Source organism: Tasmannia lanceolata, unplaced genomic scaffold (assembly GCF_043159265.1).
Source record: "Tasmannia lanceolata isolate RefF3 unplaced genomic scaffold, GAP_Taslan_0.1 ptg000002l, whole genome shotgun sequence".
NCBI classification, from domain to species: domain Eukaryota; kingdom Viridiplantae; phylum Streptophyta; class Magnoliopsida; order Canellales; family Winteraceae; genus Tasmannia; species Tasmannia lanceolata.
This window is the reverse complement of record NW_027518679.1, coordinates 49153116-49180945: the sequence shown is the minus strand read 5'-3', so window position 1 is coordinate 49180945 and position 27830 is coordinate 49153116. Positions and strand designations below refer to the sequence as shown.

General features: G+C 38.2%; 1 protein-coding gene and 2 long non-coding RNA genes across 4 annotated transcripts; 1 reads left to right on the top strand and 2 right to left on the bottom strand.

Annotated features, from left to right (window-relative positions):
* Positions 1-690: 690 nt before the first annotated feature.
* Positions 691-10391, top strand: LOC143886280 (uncharacterized). Of its 2 annotated transcripts, XM_077390225.1 has the most exons (4): positions 729-830; positions 8109-8159; positions 8316-8599; positions 8736-10391. In XM_077390225.1, exons 3-4 carry the CDS (start codon positions 8534-8536, stop codon positions 9249-9251), a joined length of 582 nt encoding a protein of 193 aa, XP_077246340.1. In that variant the 5' UTR covers positions 729-830; positions 8109-8159; positions 8316-8533; the 3' UTR covers positions 9252-10391. The 2 variants fall into 2 exon arrangements, with proteins under 2 accessions (XP_077246333.1, XP_077246340.1); XM_077390218.1 differs by lacking the exon at positions 8109-8159 and having other exon boundaries at positions 691-830.
* Positions 4144-5319, bottom strand: LOC143886274 (uncharacterized). Its single transcript, XR_013253729.1, has 2 exons — positions 5185-5319; positions 4144-4551 (listed from the first exon to the last, which is right to left on the bottom strand). It is a non-coding gene; the product is annotated as an uncharacterized LOC143886274 (long non-coding RNA).
* Positions 10392-21785: 11394 nt separating the features above from the next.
* Positions 21786-27566, bottom strand: LOC143886267 (uncharacterized). Its single transcript, XR_013253724.1, has 3 exons — positions 27422-27566; positions 23056-23121; positions 21786-22666 (listed from the first exon to the last, which is right to left on the bottom strand). It is a non-coding gene; the product is annotated as an uncharacterized LOC143886267 (long non-coding RNA).
* Between the last annotated feature and the right edge of the window lie 264 nt (positions 27567-27830).

Genomic DNA, 27830 nt, shown 5'->3' with positions numbered 1-27830 from the left:
CGATCATCCTATTGAAATGATCTAAAGAGAATGAAAAGATGCTGAGGAAAACAGAAAGGGCAGTGTTAATCCCCGCACACTCTACAGCCAGTCTCCCACCATCGAACGGTTGGTGGGCCCAACAATTAATTTGTTTAAATCCTTGAGCAAGGTATGCCCCACCCATGTTTTTCAAAATGAATTGTACTGCCAACACCATAGGATGATCCAATCCGTCCATTTGATGGGCCACAACGTAAATAGGTTGTATCCCAAAAAATTCCATAGGATGATCTCAACCCTCCAATCTGCAAACATCCTGTGGAAATGATTTTGGGGGCACAATGTATTTACGTTGCGGGCCATCAAATGGACGGATTGGATCATCCTGTTGTGTGGACCGTACGGTTCATTTTGAAAAGCATGGGCGGGTCCTACAGTAGGGCCTTAATGTTACTGTACGACCTGAACCATAGGATAATCCAAACCATCCATTTGATGGATCATTTCCATGGGATGATCACAACCCTCTAATCTATAGAGGTTTCTCTATAGATCGGAGGGCTAGGATCATCGTTTCGAAATGATATTTTGGGGTGCAACCTATTTACGTTGTAGGCCATCGAATGGATGGTTTGGATCATCCTATGGTGGAGAGAGAGACCGGATTGGAGTACTGATGAAACGTGCTTTATGATTACGTCTCCGTTGGTTTGGGGTGGTGAAAATAGCCTCCAGGGGAAAATATCAGCGCCCTTCTATTTTTATAGGGAGCATATTCACACCGTTTACCCTAACCCTTTTCTCCTTCTATTCTCTGGATTCCTCCTTTTCTTTTTCGATCCTTCAAGGTATGTATCCGTTTCGTCTTTGATTATTTGCTTAGATCTATTTGTCTCCGTTCTAGAATCTGCTCTGTTTTCTTTCTTTCTTTTTTGATTCATGGCGTTTTAGGGCTACGATATTTAATCTGTTTAATCTTCTATGTTGTTTATTTTTATGCTCTGAGGGTTGGTTAGATCTTACTGAATGAACTAGGACTTGTCCGCTTCTGATCTTTTCCGTTATTTCTCAATGTTTATTTGGAAGATTTTAGGGTTTTCTGGTTACTGAGTTTAAGGCATATTTCGTTGATTATGAGATTAGGAACATTGAACCCATGAGACCATATCATGATGACCCACAAGATCAATAGTTTTAATGAACATCTACATGTGTTATATCTACACTGGACTAAGGGTGGTGCCGTGACAATTCATTAGAGGTAGAATGATATGCCTATATGGTGTTCGCACAATCCTGTGGAAGACGCACACCATATCATGGTGTAAATTCCCACTGGACATACAAGTAGGGATGCTTTATACTGCAAATTGACTCAAAGTTGAACCTGTAATCACTTACAACATTTACACCGTATCATGGTGTGAATTCTCACTTCAAGTGCAACTGTGCAAGTTAGGGTGGTATTAGAACCTTCTTAGGTACAACCAGCAATTCAACGGCAAAACATTAAGGTCCTTGCTTATTGTTTAAGCTACTTGCTATGTACTCACCATGTGAATGGTTACTCTACATACGTATCTTCATTTTTCGAACTTTTATTAGGTTCTCACAAGTATAACATGACTCACAAATTTGGAAACAGACACCCTTTCCCAACCACTTTTCTTTGTCCATACAATTTTTCCTTTTTTTTAACTAATTATAAATGAAATTTCCAATGGGCTGTGAGAAACCACCAAAGCTACATAGGGTGCGGGACACGTGGCATGCCACGTGGTTATATATATGGAAAAAAACAGATTCGATCTGGAATGCTAGCTTGCTAGATATTTAACACGTGTCGAGATAAATGATTTGGAATAAAATAAAAGATTTGATTAAATAATATTTAGTATGCATAGTTGGCTATGATCGTTTCTTTGGTGCGAATTTTCTTTTCTCTTTTGTTTTTATAATCCTAATCTAGACTGGAGTACACGAGATGAGTGTTCAAGAACACCTAAACTAACGGTCTATTCCGATGATCGCAACACTCCAATCTATAAGGTTTCCATAATATGCAATTTCTCTTCAGATCGAGGTGGGCTAGGATCATCATGTGGAAATGATCTTTTGGGCACAACCTATTTACGATGCGGCCAATCAAATAGACGGTTTGGGATCATCCTATGGTGTGGGCTGTACGGTACATTTTGAAAAAAAATGGGTTGGGCCTACCTTACTCAAAGATTTAAACAAATTAGGGAAAAATACACTGAGACCCCCTTGGTTTCTGACACATTCAACTTAACCCCTAATGTTTAAAAAGTTACAAGTAGACCCCCTGTTGTTTCAGTTTGTATAAGGTAGGCCCCCTCTTTTGAAATACTATCAATGCTAATGAAGACCCCATACACCCCTCCAAACCCCATATCCGAATCCAAACACTACCAAAAACACAGTAGGCCCACATTGTTTGGATGATCCAAAGCGTTCATTTGATGGGCCCTGACATAGATAGGGTGTGCCCAAAAAATCAGCTCCATCAGATCGTCCTAACCCTTCAATATGTGGACGAACCGTCAACTGAGGGGGTCTACCTTACACAAATTGAAACCACAGGGGTTCTACTTGTAACTTTTTAAACATTAGGGGTTAAGTTGAATGTGTCAGAAACCACAGGAGGTCTAAGTGTATTTTTCCCAACAAATTAATTGTTGGGTCGAAAGAGGGAGGGAGTGGGAATGTCACTGCCCTTTAGAAATTTCTCTCAGTTATTTTGATCATTTACTAGTGATAAGGGCGAGAGTGTATACTTTGTCATTTCGCTCCAGTGTAGGAGTGCAACTCGGGTTGGGTTGGGTCGGGTCAGGTTGAGGCCAACCCGACGAAGAACTCATCTTTCCAACCCAACCCGACCCAACCTGAGTTCCAATCCAGCGGGGTTCAACCCGACCCAACCCGAGGAGCAATTTCCTCAACCCGACCCAACCCAACCCGATTGCCATATTGAATCGTGTTTAGGCCATCTAAATATGTTTTTCTTTTTAAAAAATTAGACCATCTAAATATGTTGGCCACACTTGTACCTCAACCCAACCCGCCCAAAAATCGGGTTGAACCCGACCCAAGTGGCACCCGTACTCCGGTGAGGATTGGGTGTATACTTGGTCATTTACTAATGATAAGGGTGAGAGACCGGTATTTTCGTAGATCTCTGATGATAAACGGGTCGTTAGTTCATAATCGGCTGAGGCAACTAGGCAAGAAAGATATCGAGGGCTCTTACTGTTGATTCAGCTATCGTTCGACATGTGTACGTCTCTATTTTATATATATTTATATATATATATATATATATATATATATATATATATATATATATATATATAGAGAGAGAGAGAGAGAGAGAGAGAGAGAGAGAGAGAGAGAGAGAGAGAGAGAGAGAGAACATTTCCCACACACTTGTGTAGGTAAGTTACCTACACACTACCTTAAAATACAGTGGGGGCCCACATTGTTTGGGTGATCCAAACAATTCATTTGAATGGTCCTCACATAGATAGGGTGTCCACAAAAAATCAGATCCATAGGATCATCCTAACCATTCAAACTATGGAGGCAAAAAATGGACTAATTTGTGAAGGTTTATACACGTCCATTTTACCTCCACAAATCGTAGGGTTGGGATGATCCTATGGATCTGATTTTTTGTGGACACCCTATCTATGTGAGGACCATTCAAATGAATTGTTTGGATCACCCAAACAATGTGGGCCCCCATTGTATTTTAAGGTAGTGTGTAGGTAACTTACCTACACAAGTGTGTAGGAAATGTTCTCTCATATATATATATATATATATATATATATATATATACTAGTTGCAGACCCGTGCATAAAGTAAATGTTAAGTTAAAAAATGTGTCCAAAAATTGTAGAAAAAAGAAAATGCATGTAAATGATTCACAAAAAGAAACTAAGTTAAAAATTTTGAATGATGCAAGTAAAGAAGAATTTCAGGGAAACCCATATTGAGAAAGTAAATTCATAGGGAGAACTCTCTTCACCCATTTCTTAGCGTTACATCTCCATGGCTGCTAAGAGTGACCGCAAAGGGTCAAACAAAAAGTACTATGCAGTATGCACGCATGAAACAAACATGCTTCACAATCTACCATATGGAGGATGGGGTGGAATATTATTAAAGAACCTAAAAATTACAATCAAGAATCAATTGCCAAAGCAAAGAACACACTCTATAGTTTTATGAAGATTAAAACTCGTGTTCGTCAAAAGCTTCGAAATAAAAATGCCATTACATAGCAAATCAACACTTTCATCTACAAATATAAATATGAAACAATTATCAAAACACCCATCCATTGTAATAAAAAGGAAAAATACCCATCCATTGTAAAAAAAAGAACCCCAGCAAGGTAGTATGATTGAGGAATGTGTATGTACTCCCACAGTCCATCCTAACACTAATGAGATGCAACTTTTTGCGTAGAAGTGAGCGGGATCAAACCTCCAACATGTAGATTGTCACACACACAGCTCTTCTAAGTTGCTCAATTACGACGACCTGTGAATGACAAATGAAAGAATTACCATTCCATTCTTTTAGGTAATTTAATTCCTCAATTTTTGAAACAATGATATGTATCAATCTCAAATAGTTTACATATGCAGGTGTATCTAGTGAATAAAAGGAAGAAGAGAGATTACCCTGATAAATAAAGTAGCATAGAATGCTAACACTGTAAGCTATATATCATGTTTGAGAGGAATAAATAAAACAAAGAAGAGACAGTTGTTAGCTGTTAGCCCATTCAGGAGAGGACCCAGATAAATACAATTGCAGTAAAGGACATAAGGGGCTACACCCATGTCTAAAAGAGTGTTAGTAAAGCGGCCATAAGGGGTTATACATTGTTGGGAATACCATAAAGTCATGAAAACCTTAACATTAAAGACTACACAATTTCGTATATCTGCTGAAACAAATTAAATTTAGAGATTTATGGTTGTGGCATTCATTTGATCGCAAAATCATGCAGGGAAAGAAAAATGGGACCTAAATATCCAAATTAAAGAGAAAACCCCTGCAAACACGACTCAGATGCCACACTAAACCATTCACATCATAAGAAAGAAAATATTTGACCCATAGTGAAAAATTATAGATATGGAAAACACCCTCCGGGAAAATACTCACTAATTTTGTTCCCCCTTTTGCTCTCTTCAACAAAAGAGTATACCTACAAAAAATTGAAACCCGCCTCAAATAATTAAAAAGAAAACCTATAAAGAAAAGGAAATTCATGAAGTTACCACATGGCCAAATTTCATGTATGTATAGATGATTTGAATCATTTGCTTAAAAAACAGTTCAATAGCAAGAATCACTTGAAACTTAAGTGAAAGAATGAGTCTTAATAGGTAATACATGCAACTGTAGAATCCTCTCTCATTTGATACTGAATAGGCAGAGCACTTGAAAGTTGGGAAAGGCCTTACTAAGAAATCCATGCAACTATAACAAACAATCACTTATGCATACAAAAAGAAAGCATTACCAACCTTAGAATCCTCTCTCCTTTGATGGCATCATCTCTCCAGTCCCTTCTCCATCTCCCCAATGAATTTAGATGCACCAAGATATACACTAAGATTGCATGCTATTCTTTTATTCCTTTTCCCAAATATTAATGTCAACTTGAAGTTTTTTGTCATCGCTGTGAACATTATACACTGCAAATTTGAGCAACCAGAAATGGCCATGATGAGTCATCTCTTCCAAAATCTGTTGAAGTTTGACAAAAATACTGAACCATAAGTGAATGGATGCATGGAGTGATTTGACTTACCTGCAAATTACTCTACCAAAAGCAGAGCCGTAGCAGCAAAGCCAAGACCAGGCTATCATGGTATGAGTGTATGAAATATTACCATGGAAAGCATCTTAAGTTGCAGTAAAAGCTTGGGAGGTAGTGTCCTAGTCTTACCAACCCATGTAAAAATTTTGGAACCACAAAGCTCCAGAAATACACAAACTTCTTATCTCGTATTGAGACACCCGAAAAACTATTTTGTACATTTCTACCAATGGAGATCTGTAGAAACAGGGAAAAAAGTTTCTTAGACATTGAATTACCATCTCTACCAATGAACTAAAAGGAATGAATTAACGGAGGATAGATGTTTTTTAAAGGTCGTCAGAGTTGAGAATTACCGATAAATGCAGAGCAAAATACAATAAAAATAAATATATTTTTTGTGTGAAAGAGAAAGTGACAAAGCCTGATACAAAAAATGAAATGAAAAGAAAATATATAGCTTTATTACCTGATGCAAAATCCGTGGACAAAAAAGAGAGCAAGAGGTTGTTGGTTACATCTTACACTCATGTCACTGTGATCCTTCCCCTATCTCATCCTGCATTGGAGGAAATTCCGAAGTAGATATTAGGGCTTCTATTCTTTCATTGATGAACAAAACTTGGCTTCAGTTCATTGATTTGCCTTGGTGTTATTTCCAATCCTGATACAACCAAGTCAAATATGGGGATTTTAAATTACTTAACAAGCACCCCAAATATCTTCTGTAGAGGAAATTTGAGTGAGATTTGGGGATGCTACAGAATTCCTTCATTCCACTTAATATTCGGTCATTAGAGAAACCCACCGTTCCATCTTCGTCTGCAAGAGAGTGCCCACGAATCGAACTGCTCCATTGCTACCTACAGGAAAAACACCAACTAAAAACCCTAAAATAAAAAACTCACAGCACTCCATCTACAGAAAAAACCCAAAAAAAAAAAAAAAAAAAAAAAAAAAAAAAAAAAAAAAAAACTAAAAATAATACCCTTTACCAATCTGTTCGTGCCCACGAATCGAATTGCTCCTTAGCTACCTACAGAAAAAACACCAACTAAAAGCCCTAAAATAAAAAACTCATAGCACTCCATCTACAGAACACCCCCCCACCCCCCACAAAAAAAAAAAAAAAAACCCTTGACCAATCAGTTCGTGACTCGTTACTATCGTCGGCCAAGCGACCTTGCGATCCACTTCCAGCCAGATTAGTCAGAGATCGATGCTGGCCAGCGCCTCTTTCTGAGATCAATCGGAGCAAAAGGAGGGTTTGAATAAGAGAGCAAGAGAGCAGTTTGGGAAAGGGCGAGAGAGAGATTGATTAATAACGGAAATAAAGTCCGAGGGAGAGTTGGGTAACCGTTAGAATAGGATTAGCATTTTTCTCCAAAGGAATTCTCCAAAGGAACCGTTAGGGTTAGGGTTTTTCTGTAGAAGTGAGAATGGCCACAACAGGGAAGTTATAAAACGTTTCTGGAAAGCCACACCTTTTTTGAAAATTGAAAAAAAGATGTGACGTTGTCGAATAGCCACAACGGTTTAGGTTTTTTGCATTAAAAAAAAAAGGGCTGAATGCGGTTTGCAGAGGGGTGACACGTGGCACACCCTCAGCGTACCACATCCAGCTTTATATATATATATATATATATATATATATATATATATATATATATATATATATTCACACCCTTATACCTAACCCCTTAATTGCTGAGCATACTGTTTTCTTGTTCTCTTTTTTGGATTCCCCTCTCTCGATCCTTCACGGTTAGCCTTTGATTATTTGCTAAGATCTATTTGTCTCTGTTCTAGATTTCTCATGTTTAGGTCTTTTTTTCCCCTTGTTTTTCACATATATTAATGCCGTTTTAGGGTTACAATATTTAATCTGTTCAGTTTTTTTTTTTTTTTTTTATTATTATTATTTTATTTTTTTTGTCTTTGAATCTGTGATTTGAGGTGTTCTTTTTGCCTGTGTATGTATGTTCTGAGAGTTGGTTAGATCTTCTTCTTTCTTGATTTGTTGTCATTACTCATTAGATGATAATGACATCAGATCTTGTTCTCTTCTGCTTTTACTAATTGGATCTTCACATGGTTATGCTCTTAAACACGAGTTTTAACAATCTCTTTTGTAGATTTTGTGAGATTCTAGTACCTATATTATAATACGGTTCTTGTTCCAATCCAAAAGTTTCTTTTTCTTGCTATTCTATTAAGTTGTCGATTTTCTCATAGATTTATTATTCATTATTTTTCTTTCCAGGGTGAGCAAGTGACTGATACTGGATAATTACCAGTGTTAAACTGTTAATAGGTTGCTTTCCTATTTCTGATACTCGTTTAGTATTATTATCTTTGGATAGTTAAATGATTAGGTTGCTTTCCTATTTCTTAGCTATTTGATTTTACCTCCTTTACTGTAAAGCATGCTATGAAGCTAATCTAATATTTCTGTTTCTGAATTCCAAAGAGAATGGATGCTTCATTTGCCGGTGAGAATTATGATTTGTGGAGCATCAAGATGAGAACGTATCTTCTATCCCAAGAGTTATGGGACATTGTCAATACTGGGTTCACTATTCCTGAAGATGCCTCACCTCCGTCCACACAGCAGGAGGAGCAATTGAAAGAGAACAAGATGAAGGATGACACCAACTGGCGGTAGCTGACACCATTTTTCCAAGAATTATGGGAGCTACAACAGCGAGGGATGCGTGGAATACTTTAAAGGAGGAGTTCCAAGGCAATGCAAAGGTACGAACTGTCAAACTACAGAAGAAGAGATGTAGAAAATATGAAGCAACAGGATTCTTAGCTATTTGTTTTTGTCTCCTTTATTGTAGAGCATGCCATGAAGCAAATCTAATATTTTTGTTTCTGAATTCCATAGAGAATGGATGCTTTGAATGTGAAAGGGGTTGCTGACATGATGCATCAAGTCCATTGGTGTTCGTGGATGTTCGAAATGGAGGATTATGACTGTGATACAGAGTCATATGAGATCAGTGCTGAGAAGAAGCAAATCGACATATGGAAACGGTGGGCATATATGCCTGGAGAGAAGAGGGTTTTGAGCCTAAGGATTTCGCATGTCAAAGATCGCGAGGAGGCTCTGGCCCCGAAGAAAGCTGATTTTCTCAGAATTAAACCTTATCTGCAATCGATCGGAAATTACCTAGTAGGGCTGAAAAATGGTCGTGTCGAAACTTTTGAGGCAGGGAAAGAAAGTGCTCCTGTTGAACCAAAGTCGGAGGCTTATCTGCGATCGAACGGAATTTACCTAACAAGGCTGGCAAATGCTTTTCCGTTGGAAGCCGGAAAGGAAAGTGCTCCTGTTGAAACAGAGTTGGGGGGCTGGAAAAGAAAGTTGGGAGGCCGATTAAGGAGGTGCTACTCCAAAAAGTAGGTCCATCATATGCTATTACTAATTTAAGCTTATAAGTTTGTTGTTACAAATTTAAGCTCATAGTAGGATAGATATGCTAATTTCTGGGGTCAAACGAGGGGAATCTTGAATGTCTTCTTTTGTCCTGTCTTTTGTTTATTATTGAAATCTTGGTAGAAAATTTGGGAGCCCGCCCTTTTGTTGTTAAAAAAAGAGAAGATTATATAGGCTATTTCCCGGAAAGTCATTTCTTTGCTGGATTTTGATTTTATGAATTAGATGAATAGAGCATATTTCTTGGCTGAAGAGTGAGCCTGTGGCTGAACCCAATGTCATTGTTGAACCTTTAGAAGAAGAGCACACTTTGGTTAAGATGCAACAGATAATTGAAGAAATGACCAAAAGAGTGAAATTTATAATGAAAGAAAATGCACAACTTAGGGCTCAGATTAGTGAGAAGTTCATAACTTCTAAAGACCATGTGATCCCTAATTTTCAAGAAACACATGCACCTGTCTGTCCTGTCTTGTTTACTCCTGATATCTTCCAGGAAGAGCAGTATGTTAATTGCCAGCCTCCTTTGTGCCCCCGGCACTCAAAGGTAGTCCAGCCCTCTTTTATGTTTTGCTATGCCTGAAGGTGAATATTGCCATCATCCCTTCATCCAAGCTTGATGCATCTGTCTTCAACTTTGATTCTTGGTACCGTCTCCAGAATTTTGACACTGAGTCAGATTGGGTCACATGGCTACAATCCCATCGCCAAGGTGGCATATCTTGAGGAGGCGTGTAGCTGTCATGATGACCCAGGATTCCGATTATATCATGTTGCTAGGATTAGAGAAGACATCCTTTTATATCCCAGATCTTGTTGTCCGGTCGTATGGCGAGGATGCCTTCCAGGTTCATACTGACTTCTAATACTCCTGAAAAGTATAGCAAGAAGGAAACAAATGCCATGATTTCCACCTGGGAATGGAGATCCATTATATTGCTCCGTGATATTGCCGCTGCTCATGGGGACGAAGTAGATTCTGGCTACTATCCATGACTGCTAGGGATCAAGGAAGAGCAGGATGAATGATAATCAATGTAATCTCTGTTTTTTCATGTGTTCTTATAAAAAAGAAGAAAAAAAAAGATACTAAAAGTTGAAGGTTCAGATTTCTCAGTGTGTTGGTTTCATATTCTGAAAGTACATGCGTTGATCTAAACTAGTCTTTTTTTTTTTGATGGGTAAGCTGGGTTTTAGTGGGGACTCCTACCAATTTATTTCATGAAAAAAAGATGTTACAGTGAGAGCACAAAAACCAACCATAACTCTGAAACATACAAAGAAGGGAGAACCAAAGCTCAACACATGTGAGCAACAAACACTAAGCCAAAGAGATTTAAAAGCTTAATACTTGTGAATTACATAATCGGCTAGTTTGGAAGGGATATGTTGGCTTCTTTGAGAGCGTTTTGGACAAATTTTCTTATGAAGTACTTGCCATGATTCATTTGATTCTTCAAGATTTGAATTCTCTTGATCACCACTGTCCTCATGATCAGCTGGAATCAGATGGATGTCCTGGTTATCATTGATGGGAAAGTGATGATCTTTTCCTCCAGTGCGCTTTGGGTTGGATAGAACATTTTGCCTTTTGGGTAAACTAGTCTCTTTGCTTCTATTTCACGAAAACCCACCCACTTACACTTACTTCATCATAACTCCCACAAAATCCCATCCTACTAGATCCCTTTCTTCATCCAGATTGATCCGAACCCAAGAGTTTCCGCATTCTGAACCCAATGTCATTGCTGAACCTTTAGAAGAAGAGCACACTTTGGTTAAGATGCAACAGATTGAAGAAATGACCAAAAGAGTGAAATTTATAATGAAAGAAAATGCACAACTTAGGGCTCAGATTAGTGAGAAGCTCATAACTTCTAAAGACCATGTGATCCCTAATTTTCAAGAAACACATGCACCTGTCCGTCCTGTCTTGTTTACTCCTGATATCTTTCAGGAAGAGAAGTATGTTAATGATAATTGCCAGCCTCCTTTGGCCAAAATTGAAAAGAGATTGGCAGAGAAATTTGATAAGATGGCCCAAGAGCTTTAAAAGTATCAGAAATCAAGATTCAAAGAAATTGGACTTAGATGCTTATTCCCTATTCCCTGGAGTAACTCTACCACTGAACTTCAAAACTACTGATATTGACAAATACGATGGGGCTGGGTGCCCTGACATGCATTTGAAAATGTTCATTGGGTTGGTGAGACCCCGAGGGTTAGACCCAGAGCAGATGACTCAAGTTTTCAGGATGTCACTAGTAAGAGTGGCTCTTAAATGGTTCCTCAGTTTGGAGAGAACTCAGGTTCAGAGTTGGCCAAACATAATGGAAAGATTTGTGAAGCAATTTTCCTATGATAATGGGTTGGAAGTTACTATACGGGAGTTGGAAACTACCAAGTAGGAACCCAAAGAATCCTTCCAAGCTTTTGTCAAGAGGTGGAGAACTAAAGCAGCACAGATGTTGGATCAACCATCTGAGCAAAAAACAAATGGAGATGATCTTGAAGAATTTAACTCCTCCCTTTCTCCTTCATATGTCCAATCAGTGCTATCTGAGTTTTAAGCACTTTATTGAAAATGGGAATAGGGTTGAGGATTCAATGACCAAGGGTTGGCTACCAAGGTTGAGCCTAGATATAAAGAATTTTACTGCCAAGAAACAAGCTGCTCATAAAGAGGTGAACACTGTTAAAGCTATAGCGTAGACTGCTAAGCCTGCAGTCTGGAAGGCTGAGATGACAGAAGAGAAACCTGCTCCTAAAACTCGTGAAGAGTTCACCAAGTTACCTTCAAGCCCAGCAACTATCATGAAAATCCTCATTAAGAATGGTAGACTTTCCCCACTTGAGCCTAGACCTCCTCTAAATCCATTACCCAAGAACTTCAATGAAAAAGCATTTTGTGACTTTCATTAGCGTAAAGGCCATAGCACGAACAAATGTCTAGCCTTGAAATATGCCATCCAGGACCTTATAGATGAGGGCCTTTTTACAATGTCACCACTAACCTTCTTCCGAACCATTCATCAACACCAGCTTCCACCTCTGCAACCAATGTTATTTTTTGCCACTTGTCCACCCACAGACTAGATACTCTAGTCTTGAAACTCCGATACAATAATTGATGAGAATAAGAGAGAAAATGCCCTCTGCTCTTCCAGATATGTGAAAGTAGCTATAATCTAGCAATCTAGACTTAGCAAACTTTCTAAAAATAGAATCAGAGTTATGATCTACCCTTAAATCTCAAACGCTGCTGTCTGTGCACACATAATGGAAACGACCCTCTGGGTCAACTGACCATTCAATTTAAACTGAATGACAGACCATCGAAGGAAAAATGCCAATGTGAGGAATAGTTGAACTAAAAAAGAAAGAGAAAGACTCAACTGGAAGTTAAATTCGTTGATTCCTTAATCGAGATAACAACTAGCGGTATTGGAAGTAAAGGGAGATAACAACTAACGGTATTGGAAGTAAAGGTACAACGCTAGAAAAGTAAAGGATAAAATGCTACAACATGTGATTTGGTTCTGCAACCTCATTCTCTTGGAGGGAACTTTTCGTAACTACCCACCTCAGGCTCCCTTATTTGCACGTCCTGCATTCTTCCAGGGGGGGGTATCACCAAACTTCCCTCAAGTAGCAACTAAAGCGCCACCCCATTGACCTAGTTAAACTAGGTAAATATCGAATCGTCGATCCCGTTTGACTGATCAAGTTTAGAGGTAGAAATAAGCTGGGGAAAATCCCTAGTAATTGTCCAGTCTTCTAGGCTCCAATATTTGCGCGTTTCCCCATCCTTATCAAGTGCCACTCAGGCACATAACACATAACTGTAAACGCCTAAATATCCTATGGCTTAGAACCAGAGTCCACAACTAGGAGTAGGAGGAAACAGATAAACAAATCCCCCCTTATTGCTCAGCACCTTGGATCCAAAAGGCCTCCCAACCCAATCAGAATGCCTAAAGACACCAAATCAATTCTGGAGCTCTGAACCTTCACATACTTTGATGGCCTTCATGATGTCATGCCTCTCATACACGAGAACCAGGTCCCCATTGCATATGCAGCGCTGGAAAGAGTTCCTCTTTGTTGGGTCAATGGGCAACATCCTCAAAATCTTATACAAAAGATCACACAGCTTCAACTACTTTTCACTGCCATATGTGAAATTTTGTATGTTGAGCCTAATAGAACAATAAGAAAATAACCACGCATAAATAATCATAAAAAATGGAATTATGGGGAAAATATGATTGGATCTAAAATTCCAGCCGGTGATAGTGATCCATAATCGTTTCCTTGAATCAACCTATTCTTTTCCTTCTTTTTTTTGAATATTAAATAACATGACCTTTTCTATGCATTTACTAATATGTAAGAAGAGTTTTTCAAGGTTTAAAGGTTAAAGAGGAAAGATCGATTGAGCAGCAACCTCATTAAGTTACAATGGTGTGCATATGTAGTGCATATCGAGCTCTAGTGTAGATCATTTCATACCACCCATCGGGCAGAGTACGTCTCTGATCCTCCAAGGCCCCAAAATCACATATAATGGAAAATTCAAACTATTTGATTAAATGCATTTGAGTTGTTGAATATGGATCAAAACTTATCAAATTTCTATTACTGTTCATTCGTAGGCAATTGATTGGATGGTTAAGATCATCTAATCAGGCACAAGAAGATGATGAACATACTCCATGGACCTCTTTGGCTGCCACCAAAATTAGTTCTTATTTGTAAATGGGACAATAAATCCTTTTTGGAAGGCAATAACTATATTGTTTCTAAAACTATAATAACTGTTATTTGCAAAAAAATCAGATTAAAGTCCAAACTCCCTGTTCAATTAATATGTATAATCCCATATTCAATTAAGCACTATGAACAGAAATTCGAAAAAAATGCTACGAGAAGCTGCAGAACAGACCCACCTCTTGATCTTTCCTTCCAATACTATCTAAATGAATGGTAAGGCATTCTATATCTCTTCTTCCCCTATTCTTAGTATAACAACTGTATGGATGATATGATCTTTGATCCTGATCTGATCCTGATCATCCAATTGTGGATCCCACCTCATTCACAATACTTAATATGACGAAATCATCCCCACATTTGCTAACACAATAGATGGATGGATTTCTCTAACAAATTACAATAAACACCTTCAAGGAATGACGGCAACAACCAAACAAATTGGCACACATGACTTAAGCACACAACTATCAAGTATATCAGCATTGATATGATGGGATCTATACGTGATAAGGGTAACTGTTGAATCATTCCATTCTTTGATGCTCTACCGAATCAAAGAGACCTGGAATAGGGCTGGCAATTTCACCCGAAAAAGCGGGGATCCGCCCCGCCCCGCCCCGTTTGGGGAGGGGATTCCCCGATTTGAGAGGGGAAGGGGAAGGGGAAGGGGAATATAAAAATTCCCCGGTGCGGGGAGGGGAAGGGGAAGGGGAAGGGGAAGGGGATGGAGTTGTCCCCGCCCCGACCCGCCCCGCTAATCAAATAATCAATGCCATTTTTTTTTGTAAATTTTTAAGTTTTTTTTTAAGGAAAACTACTATAAACTCTGTGGATCGGCTACAAGATTCCCCCAAACATAAACTTAGCTTGTCTTTTCCTTTTAATTAGCTTCTGAGAGCATTTTGGGAACTATAATAACATTTTCACAGATGTTGAAATAATAAAGACAAGCTGAGACGCTGAGTGTATGCAATTATCAAAAAATCGTAGTGCCAACAGGCCCAATATCGGTGGCGAAAATAAAATAATAAATTGCATTTTTATTTTGGTTAGGGACTTAGGGAGTTAGGGTTTCCTTAATTCCTTCCCACGAAAGAAACGGCTTAAAACTGATCTGAACGATCCTAGCCCCACAATAAAAATGTACAATTTATTTGTGGGAGATGATTTTTCGCCCCCTAGTTGTGGATCAGCTAATCTCAAATCTAGTAGGCGGTGGCCAAAGGCCCAAAGTGCCAATTGCCAAACCATACCAACAGCTCGGATCACCTTGCGTGTGTGCCACGTACCACATTACTACATTAGATCACAAAAAACAACAACCCAGAACATGACTCGCTTCGGATGATCTGGATTGTTCATTTGCTAGTCCCTAATTTGGTATGGTATTGAACGGCCAAAAATCATCCCAAATTAGATGGTTCTATCATTTCCCCAGTAATTAGATTGAGATGTATCATTTCCCCACTCCCCAGTAAATCAGTAATTAGATGGTATGACTATGGTATTGAACGGCCTTCACAGAGACTGAGAGACACAACACATAGAATATCAAATGGACACTAAAATAATAGGGATAATTACATTTACACCCCCTCTAGTTTCTGACACATCCACTTCCACCCCTATAGTTTAAAATGTGACAAATACACCCCTGTAGTTTCAATTTGTTTAAGGTAGGAATCAGGAGAATTCCCTTTGTTTCCGAAGGATGCAGGGCGGGGCGGGGAGGGGATTTTGTCCCCGAAGGATGCGGAGAGGGGAAGGGGAAGGGGAAGGGGATTAGATATTCCCCGCGGGGAGGGGAGGGGGATTCCCCACCATCCCCGCAAAGGGGAAGGGGAAGGGGAAGGGGAGGGGGAAAATTCCCCGCAGAGGGGAAGGGTTAGGGGACCCCAACATCCGGCCCCGACCCGCCCCGTTGCCAGCCCTAACCTGGATCATATACTCAAGCACACAACTATCAATTATATTAGTACTAACTATGAAACATCTAATAAAATCACTGGTAAAGCTATCAAACGAAGGAATATCATAATTCTTTTGGGCCAATAAGACATGACAGTTATTTCCTCCTCTAAATCCTGAAACACAGAAAAAAGAATTCTTTAAAAAGAAAAGGCTTAGTTTCAAAAAAATAAAAAGAAAAAGAAAAGAGATTAAAATCTCTTCCACCAATGAACTCAAGACCCCACTCTCATAATGCAGTCCAATGATAGCTAAAGAAAAACATGAATTTGTGACAAATACATGAAAAATATAAGAATGAGATTAATCAAACAAAATTTAAATACTATGAGGCAAGCCCAAAAGAATGCATGAAAAGGGGGAAGATTCTACAAATTAATACTAAACCAGCACATACTCGATGTATTCCAACGGCTGTAAAGGAACATATGACCATCAAAGATCTATTATCATTACTGAAAGAACTGAAATTCTTGTGTACCAACAGAAGCAATTCACATACTGGAAGAACCGAAAAAATCAAAATCTAATTTTTTAATTAGTTTAAATGTATCTCGATCATCGATTTCAGCAGCTAGACAATCGAGCAACCTTAAAAGGAAAAAAAATATAATCCGAAATGGGTATGTGAGATTACTTACCCGATAGCCATTTCTTCTGCAAATTACCTCTTACACGATTCTCTGAAAAATGAGGAAGAAGAAAGAAAAACGTGGGGACTAGAGCTTCCAAAGGATGACAATGGCTGCACTGGTATTTTTCAGGTTGGCTGGGTGAGGAGAGGAAGAAGAAAGAAAAACGTGGGGATTAGACCTTCCAAAGGATGGGAATGGCTCTGTATTTTTTACGTTCCCTGGTTAAGGTGAGGAAGAAGAAAGAAAAAGAGCTTATGAAATGGTGGGAAAATGAATGAAAGTGAGGGTATATTTGTCATAAAACTGATACTCTCTCACCTGACAGCCCTTTTTTAATAATTTTTAAATATCTACCATTTATTAACAATTTAGCATAATCTTTGCATTTTCTTCATCAGTTTCCCTAAATTATAATGTTACTAAAATAAGTTATTTTCTTCCATTTTGTAAAATACCTATTTAAGACAAATTTCAAAATTTTCCTTACTTCTTTAGTAGCAAACCATGTCTTTCTCCATTTTATTCAAAATGTCTCTCCTTTAGCAACTCGAGTCTTTCCATCTCTCTCTTCCCAAAAAAGACCCACACAAAATCAAAAGACGAGAAATCTTCTCCAAAAATTTCTCTCTTTTTTCTTCAATGCAAACCAAAAGGGTAACTCTCCCTCCAACGTCTCTTTTCTCCCCCTCCTCTTTATAAAAAGACAAAAAAAGACTTCTCCTCATTCTTCTCACCAACAAGCTCTTTTCCCAAATGGCTCTCTTTTCAATAATTCTTCATACTCTACTTATTTTCTCTTGACCAAAGAGAAAAGAGACTCTTCTCTAAAGATACTCTCCCTCTTTCATACACACTTGGCAATAAGAATTTTCTCTTCTTCTCACATCGCATCTCCACTTATTTTCTCTCGACGAAAGAGATACAAATAGACTAAATTCATTTACTCCTTTTCAATTTTTCTCTTCTCGACTCTTCAACTTTTTTCAAATCCTTTTCGATCTTCATACAGGGCCGCCGCCTACGACCCACCACACTATTTGTGAAGACCGGCTCGGAAGTCATTGTTCGCTTGTAATTGCCTACAAAAAAAAAGTAGGCCAATGTATTAAATTGCTAAAACGTAGAATACATGATTTTAAAAGGAAAAATATTCTAATTGACCACTTAATAATATTTAAAATGATAGTTATTCGTTTGTCTTAAAAATACAAAAGCATTTTAAAGAGTTAAATTAAATACAATCAAATTAGCTATAGAATATTGGAAAGGGAAGTGATATATTCTCCCCCTTTTCTTCTCCGGCCGTCCTCCTATGTTAACTTACCTACTTCTCCAAAAGCTTAAGTTGGCCGTCCTCCTATGTTAACTTACCAACTTCTCCAAAAGCTTAAGCTGTTGGAGAAAGCCATTTTTTATACTTTAACATCCTATGACCACTCTTTTCACACTAGAAGGAGGTGTCCTGGGGAAGAAAAGGGGGTTGAATATATCATTTCCAATGGAAAATTTGAAAGGAAATGATATCACCACAACCATAGTTTGATATTTGTACAGACCATCTTGTCTTTTAGTGTTTAAAAAGGTTATTACATCACCCAAAAAGCTCTTTGGAGCCCATTGAAGAGGAAAAGACAGCTGGGTTTGTGCAAATATCAAAATATGGTTGTGCCGATAACATTTCCAGAAATTGGGGTTAAATTTCAAAGTACTTCCAAGTTCCAACAATTTAATACGGACCCAGATCTTTGTCAAGAGAAAAATCAAGAAACGTGACGTTTGACAAAGAAAATCTCTTGGTAAGACTAGAAAGCTGGGCCCACAACCTTTTGCTTTCCAGAATAGTCTTGCCTCTATTAGTCTATTTTCCATTTTCTAATGTTCTCTTTCACAACTGGAGATGTGAATTCTGGGGTCCATTTTTCGGGATTCAACGGGTTAGTTTTTGATAGTGAAGAAATTGTTTCTTTCGGATGTGACGAACCTTCGAGGAAGCTTACAAAAGATTTTTGATATTTGCAAAAGTCGCAACAGGGAAAGGCTCAAATAGGGGCCGAAGAAATTGGGCTTAAAAGACTAAAGTACACTCGCATTTTTTTTTTGGTGTGTAATCCAAGCAAAAAATACTAGAATGCTCCACTTGTACTCATGACTATCCTTATTGTATTTGTGCGCATTGCGCACTCCAACAACTAACCAGCATTGTGCACTTGTGCTCAAGGTGAATAAATTGTCTCTGTAAAAGAATCAAAACCCAATGGGCAGAGATATTTTTATTTGCCCTTCTTTCTTTTTGGGAAGTCATATATCCGCCTCTAACATCTAGCTTTTAGAGGTGAGTACTACCTGGTTAAATTCCCTAAAATTACCTGGGACACCAGCAGCAGTGTATCAATGACGGCGGAGAGGCTGATGTACTTCACGGTGTTGTATGTCCCTCCCTCTCTCTCTCTCACTCTCTCAAGGCATTTTCTCAAATTGGTCAAGCTGGGTCGTGTTTTGTATGATTTGGCAAGTATAGCAATTAAATTCAAAGACGGTAGAAAACAACAAATCTTCACGCCAAAAATCCCCAAGGGCACATTTGTTTACCATGTGTTTCTTTTCATGATAAATTGGTGCCTCCAATTGGTGAGAGAGGGGTTGCCTGGTGAAGTGGCTAAAAAACAGGAAACTAGTCTCTAAGTGGTGAGGTGTGGCTGAAACAAAAAACTCTACTCAAAATCACATCAACTTTGACAAGTACCGGTTAAAAGGTGCAAAACAAAGTGAGTTCGACCCATCATCAAAACAGGTGAGTTCACACCCCACTGGATCTACATCACTCAGCCAACTGCATTTATGACAGCAATGGAAAATACAAAATTAAAGGAATGATAAAAGAAAAAGGTGAGCAACATCTAACCAGATGCAGCAACTAATGGGAGGGAGAGTTATGTAGATATCTCATATTAGTGAATGTGGTTTTTAGAGGGATATAACTGTTACATGTGTGGGACTGTCTTGTCCCCACATTTGCTCTAATGAGACTATAATTTTAGGGAGATGATATTTTCACTCCCCCTGCATTAGGCGCATGCTCCCCTTATAACGTGATTTGAAGTCAAAAAGCATTAATGTTGGAAATTGTAAATCAAAATTAATATTAGTATGGTTTTGTGGAAAGTCTATGTAGTCTTCTAGGTTATTTATTATGCATGGAAAATGTAAGTCTTTTTGTGTAGCTAATTTATCATAGAGTCAAATGTGGATTTCCTATGTAGTTGCTTAGACTTCCTAGATGACTCATGGGAACTACAACTATGGTTTAATGTATTTACTATTTTTAGGAGTCTTTGGAGTCTACAAATTTGGAGTAATGTTGTAGAGATTGTAAGCTTAAGAACTTCAAGGGAAAGTCAAGAGAAGCTTCAAGGGTGAAGGCTTAAGGGAGAAAAAGTGTAGAAATCTTTTGTAAGTTATTTTGATATATATATAAAGAGTTCTTATTTTGGTGTTACATTTGTGTTTTTGGTGGAGCTCTACACGTGCCCTTTGGCCGTGTATCTCCAAGCTCCCTTACCTTTCTCTTTTGACCTCAACACAATATAATCGATCATATAATTTGGGGCCAACAAGTGGTATCAGAGCCTAGGGCGTGTTGTCGTCAATTAGAGTTTTCTACAAAGAGTCATTGTCAAAAGAGTGGACATATGTCAAAGTTGACTGTTGTTCAAGATCTGAATGTTCCTTCAAGTGTTTGGGTTGAAAGGATTATGGTTCATTTAAAGGTTTAACGGGGAGGTTTTGTTTAAAGTTTTTTTTTTTTTTTTTTAGAATAGAGAACGACTCTCTTCTCTATATCTATTTGTGGTATTTTCATTTGATTTGGTGGTGCAAAATTTATGGTGTGAGAAAGAGAACGATACTCTTCTCTTATTCTCAAGATTGGAAGGACAAGTGTCCTCTTTTGTGTTCCGGGAAAGAGAACGAATTTCTCTTATTGGCCCGATGAGTGTTGGGAAAAGAACAATTTTCTTCTTTATCCCGTTGGCGTTGCAAAAAGGCAACGGTTATGATGTTTGATGCACCATGATGGAAACCATTATTGTGAAAGTTTTGTTCAAAGCATTTCTAATGGAAGCTTCGGAAAAGTTGAAGTTAAAACCTCCCATTTACAGTGTTTGGAAAGAAGGACCGGACCTCAAACTTTTTTTTTCAAAGCCTCGGTTGAAGTTGAAGAAAGAGAACGTGTGGCGGATTTGAAGAATCGAATCAAGTTGCTTGATGGCGAAATTGTTATGTTGAAAATGAAGATTTCATCAAGCTCAGATGAAGATCATGTTGATGAAGACTAGAAACATTTTGGGATTTTGATTTAAGGAGGGGTGTTGGAAATTGTAAATCAAAATTAATATTAGTATGGTTTTATGAAAAGTCTATGTAGTCTTCTAGGTTATTTATTATGCATGGAAAATGTAAGTCTTTTTGTGTAGCTAATTTATCATAGAGTCAAATGTGGATTTCCTATGTAGTTGCTTAGACTTCCTAGATGACTCATGGGAACTACAACTATGGTTTAATGTATTTACTATTTTTAGGAGTCTTTGGAGTCTACAAATATGGAGTAATGTTGTAGAGATTGTAAGCTTAAGAACTTCAAGGGAAAGTCAAGAGAAGCTTCAAGGGTGACGGCTTAAGGGAGAACAAGTGTAGAAATCTTTTGTAAGTTGTTTTGATATATATATATATAAAGAGTTCTTATTTTGGTGTTACATTTGTGTTTTTGGTGGAGCTCTACACGTGCCCTTTGGCCGTGTATCTCCAAGCTCCCTTACCTTTCTCTTTTGACCTCAACACAATATAATCGATCTATATAATTTGGGGCCAACAATTAAAGTTGCCCACTTTTCACGTCAAATCACATTACAGGGAGCGTGCGCGTAATGCATGGGGAGTGAAAATATCATCGCCCTAATTTTAATTGCCATTCAAAAAGAAAAAGAGACTATAATTTTAGTAAATTTGTTACAGAACTTTAAAAAAATCTGGTTGATGATGCATGATAGCAAGGGAAGGGTGAATATCTTGGAAAAATTAGGCATCTTATAAGGAATTGGACAATGGTGAATGCATTCATCACATATGATCAAAAGGGCCAATTAGCATTGTAATGTGTCACGATCAGTGGGTCTAATGTCTCTATTCACTCACAGAGGTGAATTTAGCAGCCTTCTTGAACTCAAAAAACAACAGAAATCAAACTCGAAGAAATGTGTAGAAAATAAATTACATAATAATACCCTTAATGCGACCAACTGTAACCTGTTTGGGAGACATGTATGCGTCCGAAAGTGAAGAAAAGAATGAATCAGAAAGGAGGCAATGCTGACTGTCATAATTAATGGAGATGAATTTGTGTAGAAGGCAGCCTACCTATCATTTGCTACACTATTGCTGATTTGCAACGTTCACTTGATTGTTGGCAGCTAAAAGATCCACAAAATACTGACGGACCGCGGCTGGGAGTTCCTCATTTTGAAGAAGGCCATTAATAAATGCCACCACGGCCTCCGGCATGGGATATGGACCAACCTGATCAGGGACCGGAGGCTCACCGCCAATTGATTGGTCGAAGGGCACATTAATAGCACCCAGTATATATGGCCCAACACCAGCATCGTTGCCCGCTTCCACCATGGCATTTACTTGGTTGCGAAGGAAATTAAGTCGATTTTGAAGACGATTGTACCTTCCTACCGTGCCACGTAAAGGGTCCTCCATCCATGCTCGGGTTCTTCGTAAAGTGCCTCCATGATCACACGCTTTTCTCGTATGTTGTCTCCCCCTTATTAATTGCTTCTATCCCCATCATACCATACACCATTGCAAAGTCTGCTAAATTGGCCCTTCGAATGACATGTCTGTAACGACACGTTTCACGGGGACATACTTCACGGATGACGGTGCAAGCCCCGCAATCCGCTGCCATCGAAGCATGCTGAATGTCTCTCCCTCTCGGCATTGCTGAAATAATTAAAAAATATATTATTCACATTGTTTAATGAAAGCGAAAGCAACTATGTGAAAGAAAATGACACTGAAGCATCTGGCAAAGAGGGATGTGGTTTGTTGGCTCAAGAACCAGGGGTTGAGAAAGAAGGCCCTTTTTGGGAAGTGGGTGTGCAGATATGTGTGTGTGGAGAGAGAGAGAGAGAGAGAGAGAGAGAGAGAGAGAGAGATGTTAGTAGAAGGTGACTATGGACAACTATGGGGATGCTGGCAGATTAGGAAAATCAGGTAGGGGTTGTGGCTCGGAGGTTAAGAGGTGTATTTGTCCCATCTTTTACTCTTCTCACAATGGGATTAGATTTAGGGCAAGCGACTAGGACATGGTTAGATAAGTAAAAAATTACCTTTGTTTTTTTATGACTTCCAATAAGGAGTAAACTGTCCTCTATATGCACACTTGTTATCACTACCTGAAACAGAGATGTGAAAAAGGTTACAATATGCAACAAGCAAAGGGTACCCACTATAACTTACTATAAACATTCATCATGTGTTAGGCATAAAGCATTATATAAAATGCACAAGCATTAAAACCTAAAATTAGCAATGGCTACAAAAGAATATGTTGTCAGACTAACTTATAACCATTCTTTGGATATATGGTTCTTAAATGCTTTGGTCAATGAATCAAATAATTTGGGCTATGTATATCTTACAGACATGCACATGAGCCAGAATCTGCCAAAATAACATAGGCAAAACCAACATCACACCATAAGTTATGTGACAAAGTAAGTTGATTTATAAGTATAAAACATGATTGAACTTTAGATGGTGCTGAAATTCCAAATAAATTGACATTAGAAAATGGTTATCTCATGAAAGCTTTGCACCTGATGGAATGTGAATGGAGTCAGCATGCATACAAACTTGCGTACGACCTTGCTTACGAACTTGCGTACGAACTTGCTGGCTAATTCATGAATTAAGGTTGTTTACTTATCTCTCTCTCTCTCTCCGGCTCATCAGCCAACTCACTTCCCTAGTGGATGCTCCAATGCTCCAACATCTAGTAGTTGGAGCAATGGGCAGTATTAGATCGCGAGGCAAATCATGGGACGGTGTGTAGTTGTTTATTTTGACAACATCATGGTATACAACAGCAATGTTGAGGACCCACCCAACACCTTCGTGAGGTATATGATGTTTTGTGCAATTATATGCTGACCAAAAATAAATGCAGTTTTGCTATAGACAGAGTGGTGTTCCTAGGCTACGTTTTACATCAAAAGGATTTTTTGTTGACCAACAATGGGTCAATCAATCATAGACTGGACTCCACAATCTATCACATGCGAAGCTTTATCTCTGACAAAGATCCTACATGCGGAATGAAAACGAGCAACCAGAGGTCGAGTACTAGCGTGTAAAGTGTTGCAGTGTATGGTTACATTGAGTGTGTTTGTAGTGCTAATATCAACTTTCTGGATGCTTAGTTTATTTTCTTGCTCACTATAGAGTTTTGCAAGTTCAGTTTCACAAGCTACTCTAATGAATTTTTGTTACAAAATGACTATTTCAGGTGTGCTTTTTGTCTTTGGCGTAGTGGAAATCTCTCCTGTGCCTGAATTATAGTTCTAAATATCTTTGTCATGCTTCCTTTTATATCTAATGTAATCTGTGGATTGTTTTTCTATTTAAATGTGAAATAGTCTCCCATGCTGCTCTGTATTCGTCAGGAAGACTGGCTGTTTGCACCCAATCACTGGTGAAGGTGATATTGGTAAGAAAATTCAAAAAATAAATAAATGGGAGTGTCATTATTTTTAAAAAAAAGTTTCTGGAAATCATTTGATTGTGTTGATTCCTAGAATGACCTTAATTTAATTTAAATGTGAGGTATGGTGAGCATGACCTTGGATTTGGTGGGCCACCTCCTCCCGTGTCCCAGAGTTATCTGGAATTTCAAAAAATTCATTCACCTCCGAAATTTCAAAAAAAAAAAAAAAAACAAAAACCCGGCTTTCATCCTCAAAGGCATGTGATAAGCATAATACAGTGAATCGGGACTTGTTGTCTGAAAGGTCCTGCGTTTTTAAAACACCCATACATTTCAACTTTTTAGCCAATTTTCCGTAATTGGTGAGAAATAAAATGAAAGGAAACCGGAGGACGGAAACAAAATAAAGGCAAATCGTGTACTAACAAGCCCTAAACATAGCGACATTAACCTAATCCTTTAAAGACATATCAGGCAAACGAAATCCTCATCATCATGTCTTCACTAATGCAAGGGGTAGCCCCGTTATCTAAACATAATAATACGGGTATAAGCCCTCAAAAGAGGGACACCACTACCACCATATTTTCATGAAGGCACTACCCTCTCCTGCTTTTTTGCCTATTCAAAGAGTAATGAAATATTCTAACAGTTCTTACTAACGGATTAAGAGACGGATAAGGTCAGATCAAACTGTTGCAATAATTGAAACATGGTAGTGCTAATATTAGTGGATTAGAATACAAATGTAGTCACTACCATGTTTTAACAATTGCATCAAAACCATCTCATTCCGAGCCGCTAAATGACCACAGAACCATGAACCAAGTCCAAATGAAGAATCAGATTCTTAAAATGATTTCCCTAGAGGAGCAAAAAATCCAAAGATTTCATACCAGAATTTTACATGCACATAAACAAAGACAAGGGAAGACATGAACCTAATTTTGAAACCTAGCAAATCGACACAAGCATGCAAACACAGAACTAAGGAAAGAGATATACATAGCTTCAAAACCAAGTAAATCGAGTGTGTATACCACAATTCCACATGCACGCAAATATAAAGCTGAAGGAAGATTTGTGCAGAGTTCCAAAACTTGGCGAGGAATAAATTTTAGGGTTGATTGAGTGTGCCTACATATGTAGGGAGGATTGAGAGTGCTTATAGAAGGGTTTCTTTTGTGTGTGTGTGTGTGTGTGTGTGTGTGTGTGTGTGAGAGAGAGAGAGAGAGAGAGAGAGAGAGAGAGAGAGAGTATTAACTGAACCGCGGATCACTTTATGTGAATCGAACCTTGTTAGTTAGTTTTTATGTTATGTACTCGGCAGGGATATCTTGTCCCCATGCCTGCTGAAGTATTCTGTTTTGGTTAATGAATCGGATTGTTATCTTTCAAAAAAAAGAAGTGGGTGGGCAAGCTACGTGGGTACTCGGTTGAGACCATTAAGGGTGAGGAATCTTTGCTAATGCCAAGTCATAAAGACACATGGCAAGCTGACATATTCAAGGTGGGGACCAATGCCAAGTGGCAGCTCCTATCAAAGGAAGACAGCAAGATGACAGCTCACCTAACCACTTGTCATCAAATCCTTGGAGCCTAAAGGGGGACCATTTAGAAGCAAAGGAGAGCTTGTACAGTGTCCTTCCAAATCAGCAACTCCAGCTATCATTGGAAGGTTTTGGGCCCTCTCTCTCCCTCTATAAATAGAGGAGAGGATCCTCAGAAATTTCAGTTTGGACTTTTTGGAAGAGCTTGGAATTTTGTGAGTTTGAGTAGGAAGTTGGGAGAGATTTCTGAATTGTAAGAATCTCTTCTTCCCTTTCTAATTTCAGTTTGTCATTCTCACCGAAACAAACTCATATATATATATATTTGTAGTCTCTGTTCTATTGAAACAAATCCTGCAATCTGTTGTAGAATGTCCTTTGTAATCTCAATCATTTCTTGAATCTACCTAGTTTCAGTTTGTTTTTGCATCGACTAAGAATCAAAACCAAATAATTTGTTCTATTTGGTTAGATCCAAGTAGCTTCTCAGATTCTGTGATGCTCCGCATTTGTTTTTGTTTTTTCTATAACGCTCGAAGCATAGTATACTAAGTCTATGGAATTCTTTTCTGATGTGGACACATCATATACTCTGATCAAGATACTTTTCAAAACAAAAATTAGACTACTCGGCAATCAAGATCTAATCTCAAATCATAGTCACTAAGCGGTGATCAAGATCTAGTTTTATGGTTTTGAAATTTTATTAATATAGCACTATGTTAACTAGTTCAAGCAAACTGAGTTGACTCGGCATCAACTGAGATAAGACAAAAAATTGATTCCAATCTAAGCTGATTTGACTCCAAGTGTGTGTATGCATTGATAATTGTGATGATCTCTAATGGGAGAGGGATATCCTGGCATGTATCTTTTTTTTTTTCAAGGGTAGTTGTATTAAAACGCAAGAAACCAGAAACAAACAAGGAGATGCAAGGGTCTCAATACACAAACAACGTCCTTGCATATCTTTGATTTTCTTCTTCTATGATTTGTGGTTTTCCCCTCTTATCAGTTTAGATTTTACCATTTCAAAAAAGAGAGTAAGAGAAAGATGCAGGAAGTATAACAGATGAATTAAGAAAAAAAGATTCAGGAAGCATTAAAATATAGAAGCATTCACCAACAGACACTTTTACTTGATTTCAACCAAAAAATAAAAAAAAAGGAAAAACCCAAAAGCTAATAAAACAAGATTACCAACTAAAACCCAATTAATTCGGATTAATTGGGATCTTCTACGTGGATCATCCTATCCAAGGTCATGTTCTTTATTATGTTCCTAGCTATCAAGTGGAGAAAAAAATACACAGAAGCATTCACAAAAAAACTGTCACTTCTCATTTCAAAAAACAAAACATAAATCCGTTTGTTGATTTCAACAGAAAAAGAAGAAGAGGTTAAAAAAAAGAGAATCAGAAACTAGTAACGACCTCTTACCGGGAAATATGGTCGGAAAACGAGGAAATCCGCCGGGAAATGCAAATAGAGGGAGAGAGGAGTGCCGTAGAGTGGATTCCAAAACCCAATTAATTCGGATTAATAGTAAAACTGAATTCTGAGAAAAAGCTTCTCGAGACTGTCTCAATCGTACATATCAGACTTTTAAATTAGTTTTTTTAAACATTGAATCCACATGAGACAAACTTTTTTTTTTTACTTTTTTCCTTACCCGGGACAGCCCCTCTTCTAGTGTAAAATAGTAGTCATAACTCATAAGTTCATAACTCATAAGTTCATAACTCATAAATACAATATAGGGGTCGTCACAAGTAAAAAGGGGGGTCAATAAATAGAGATTTTAATTGGTGTAAGCCACGAAAATTCGGTTTCGTTTTCGGTTCGGTTT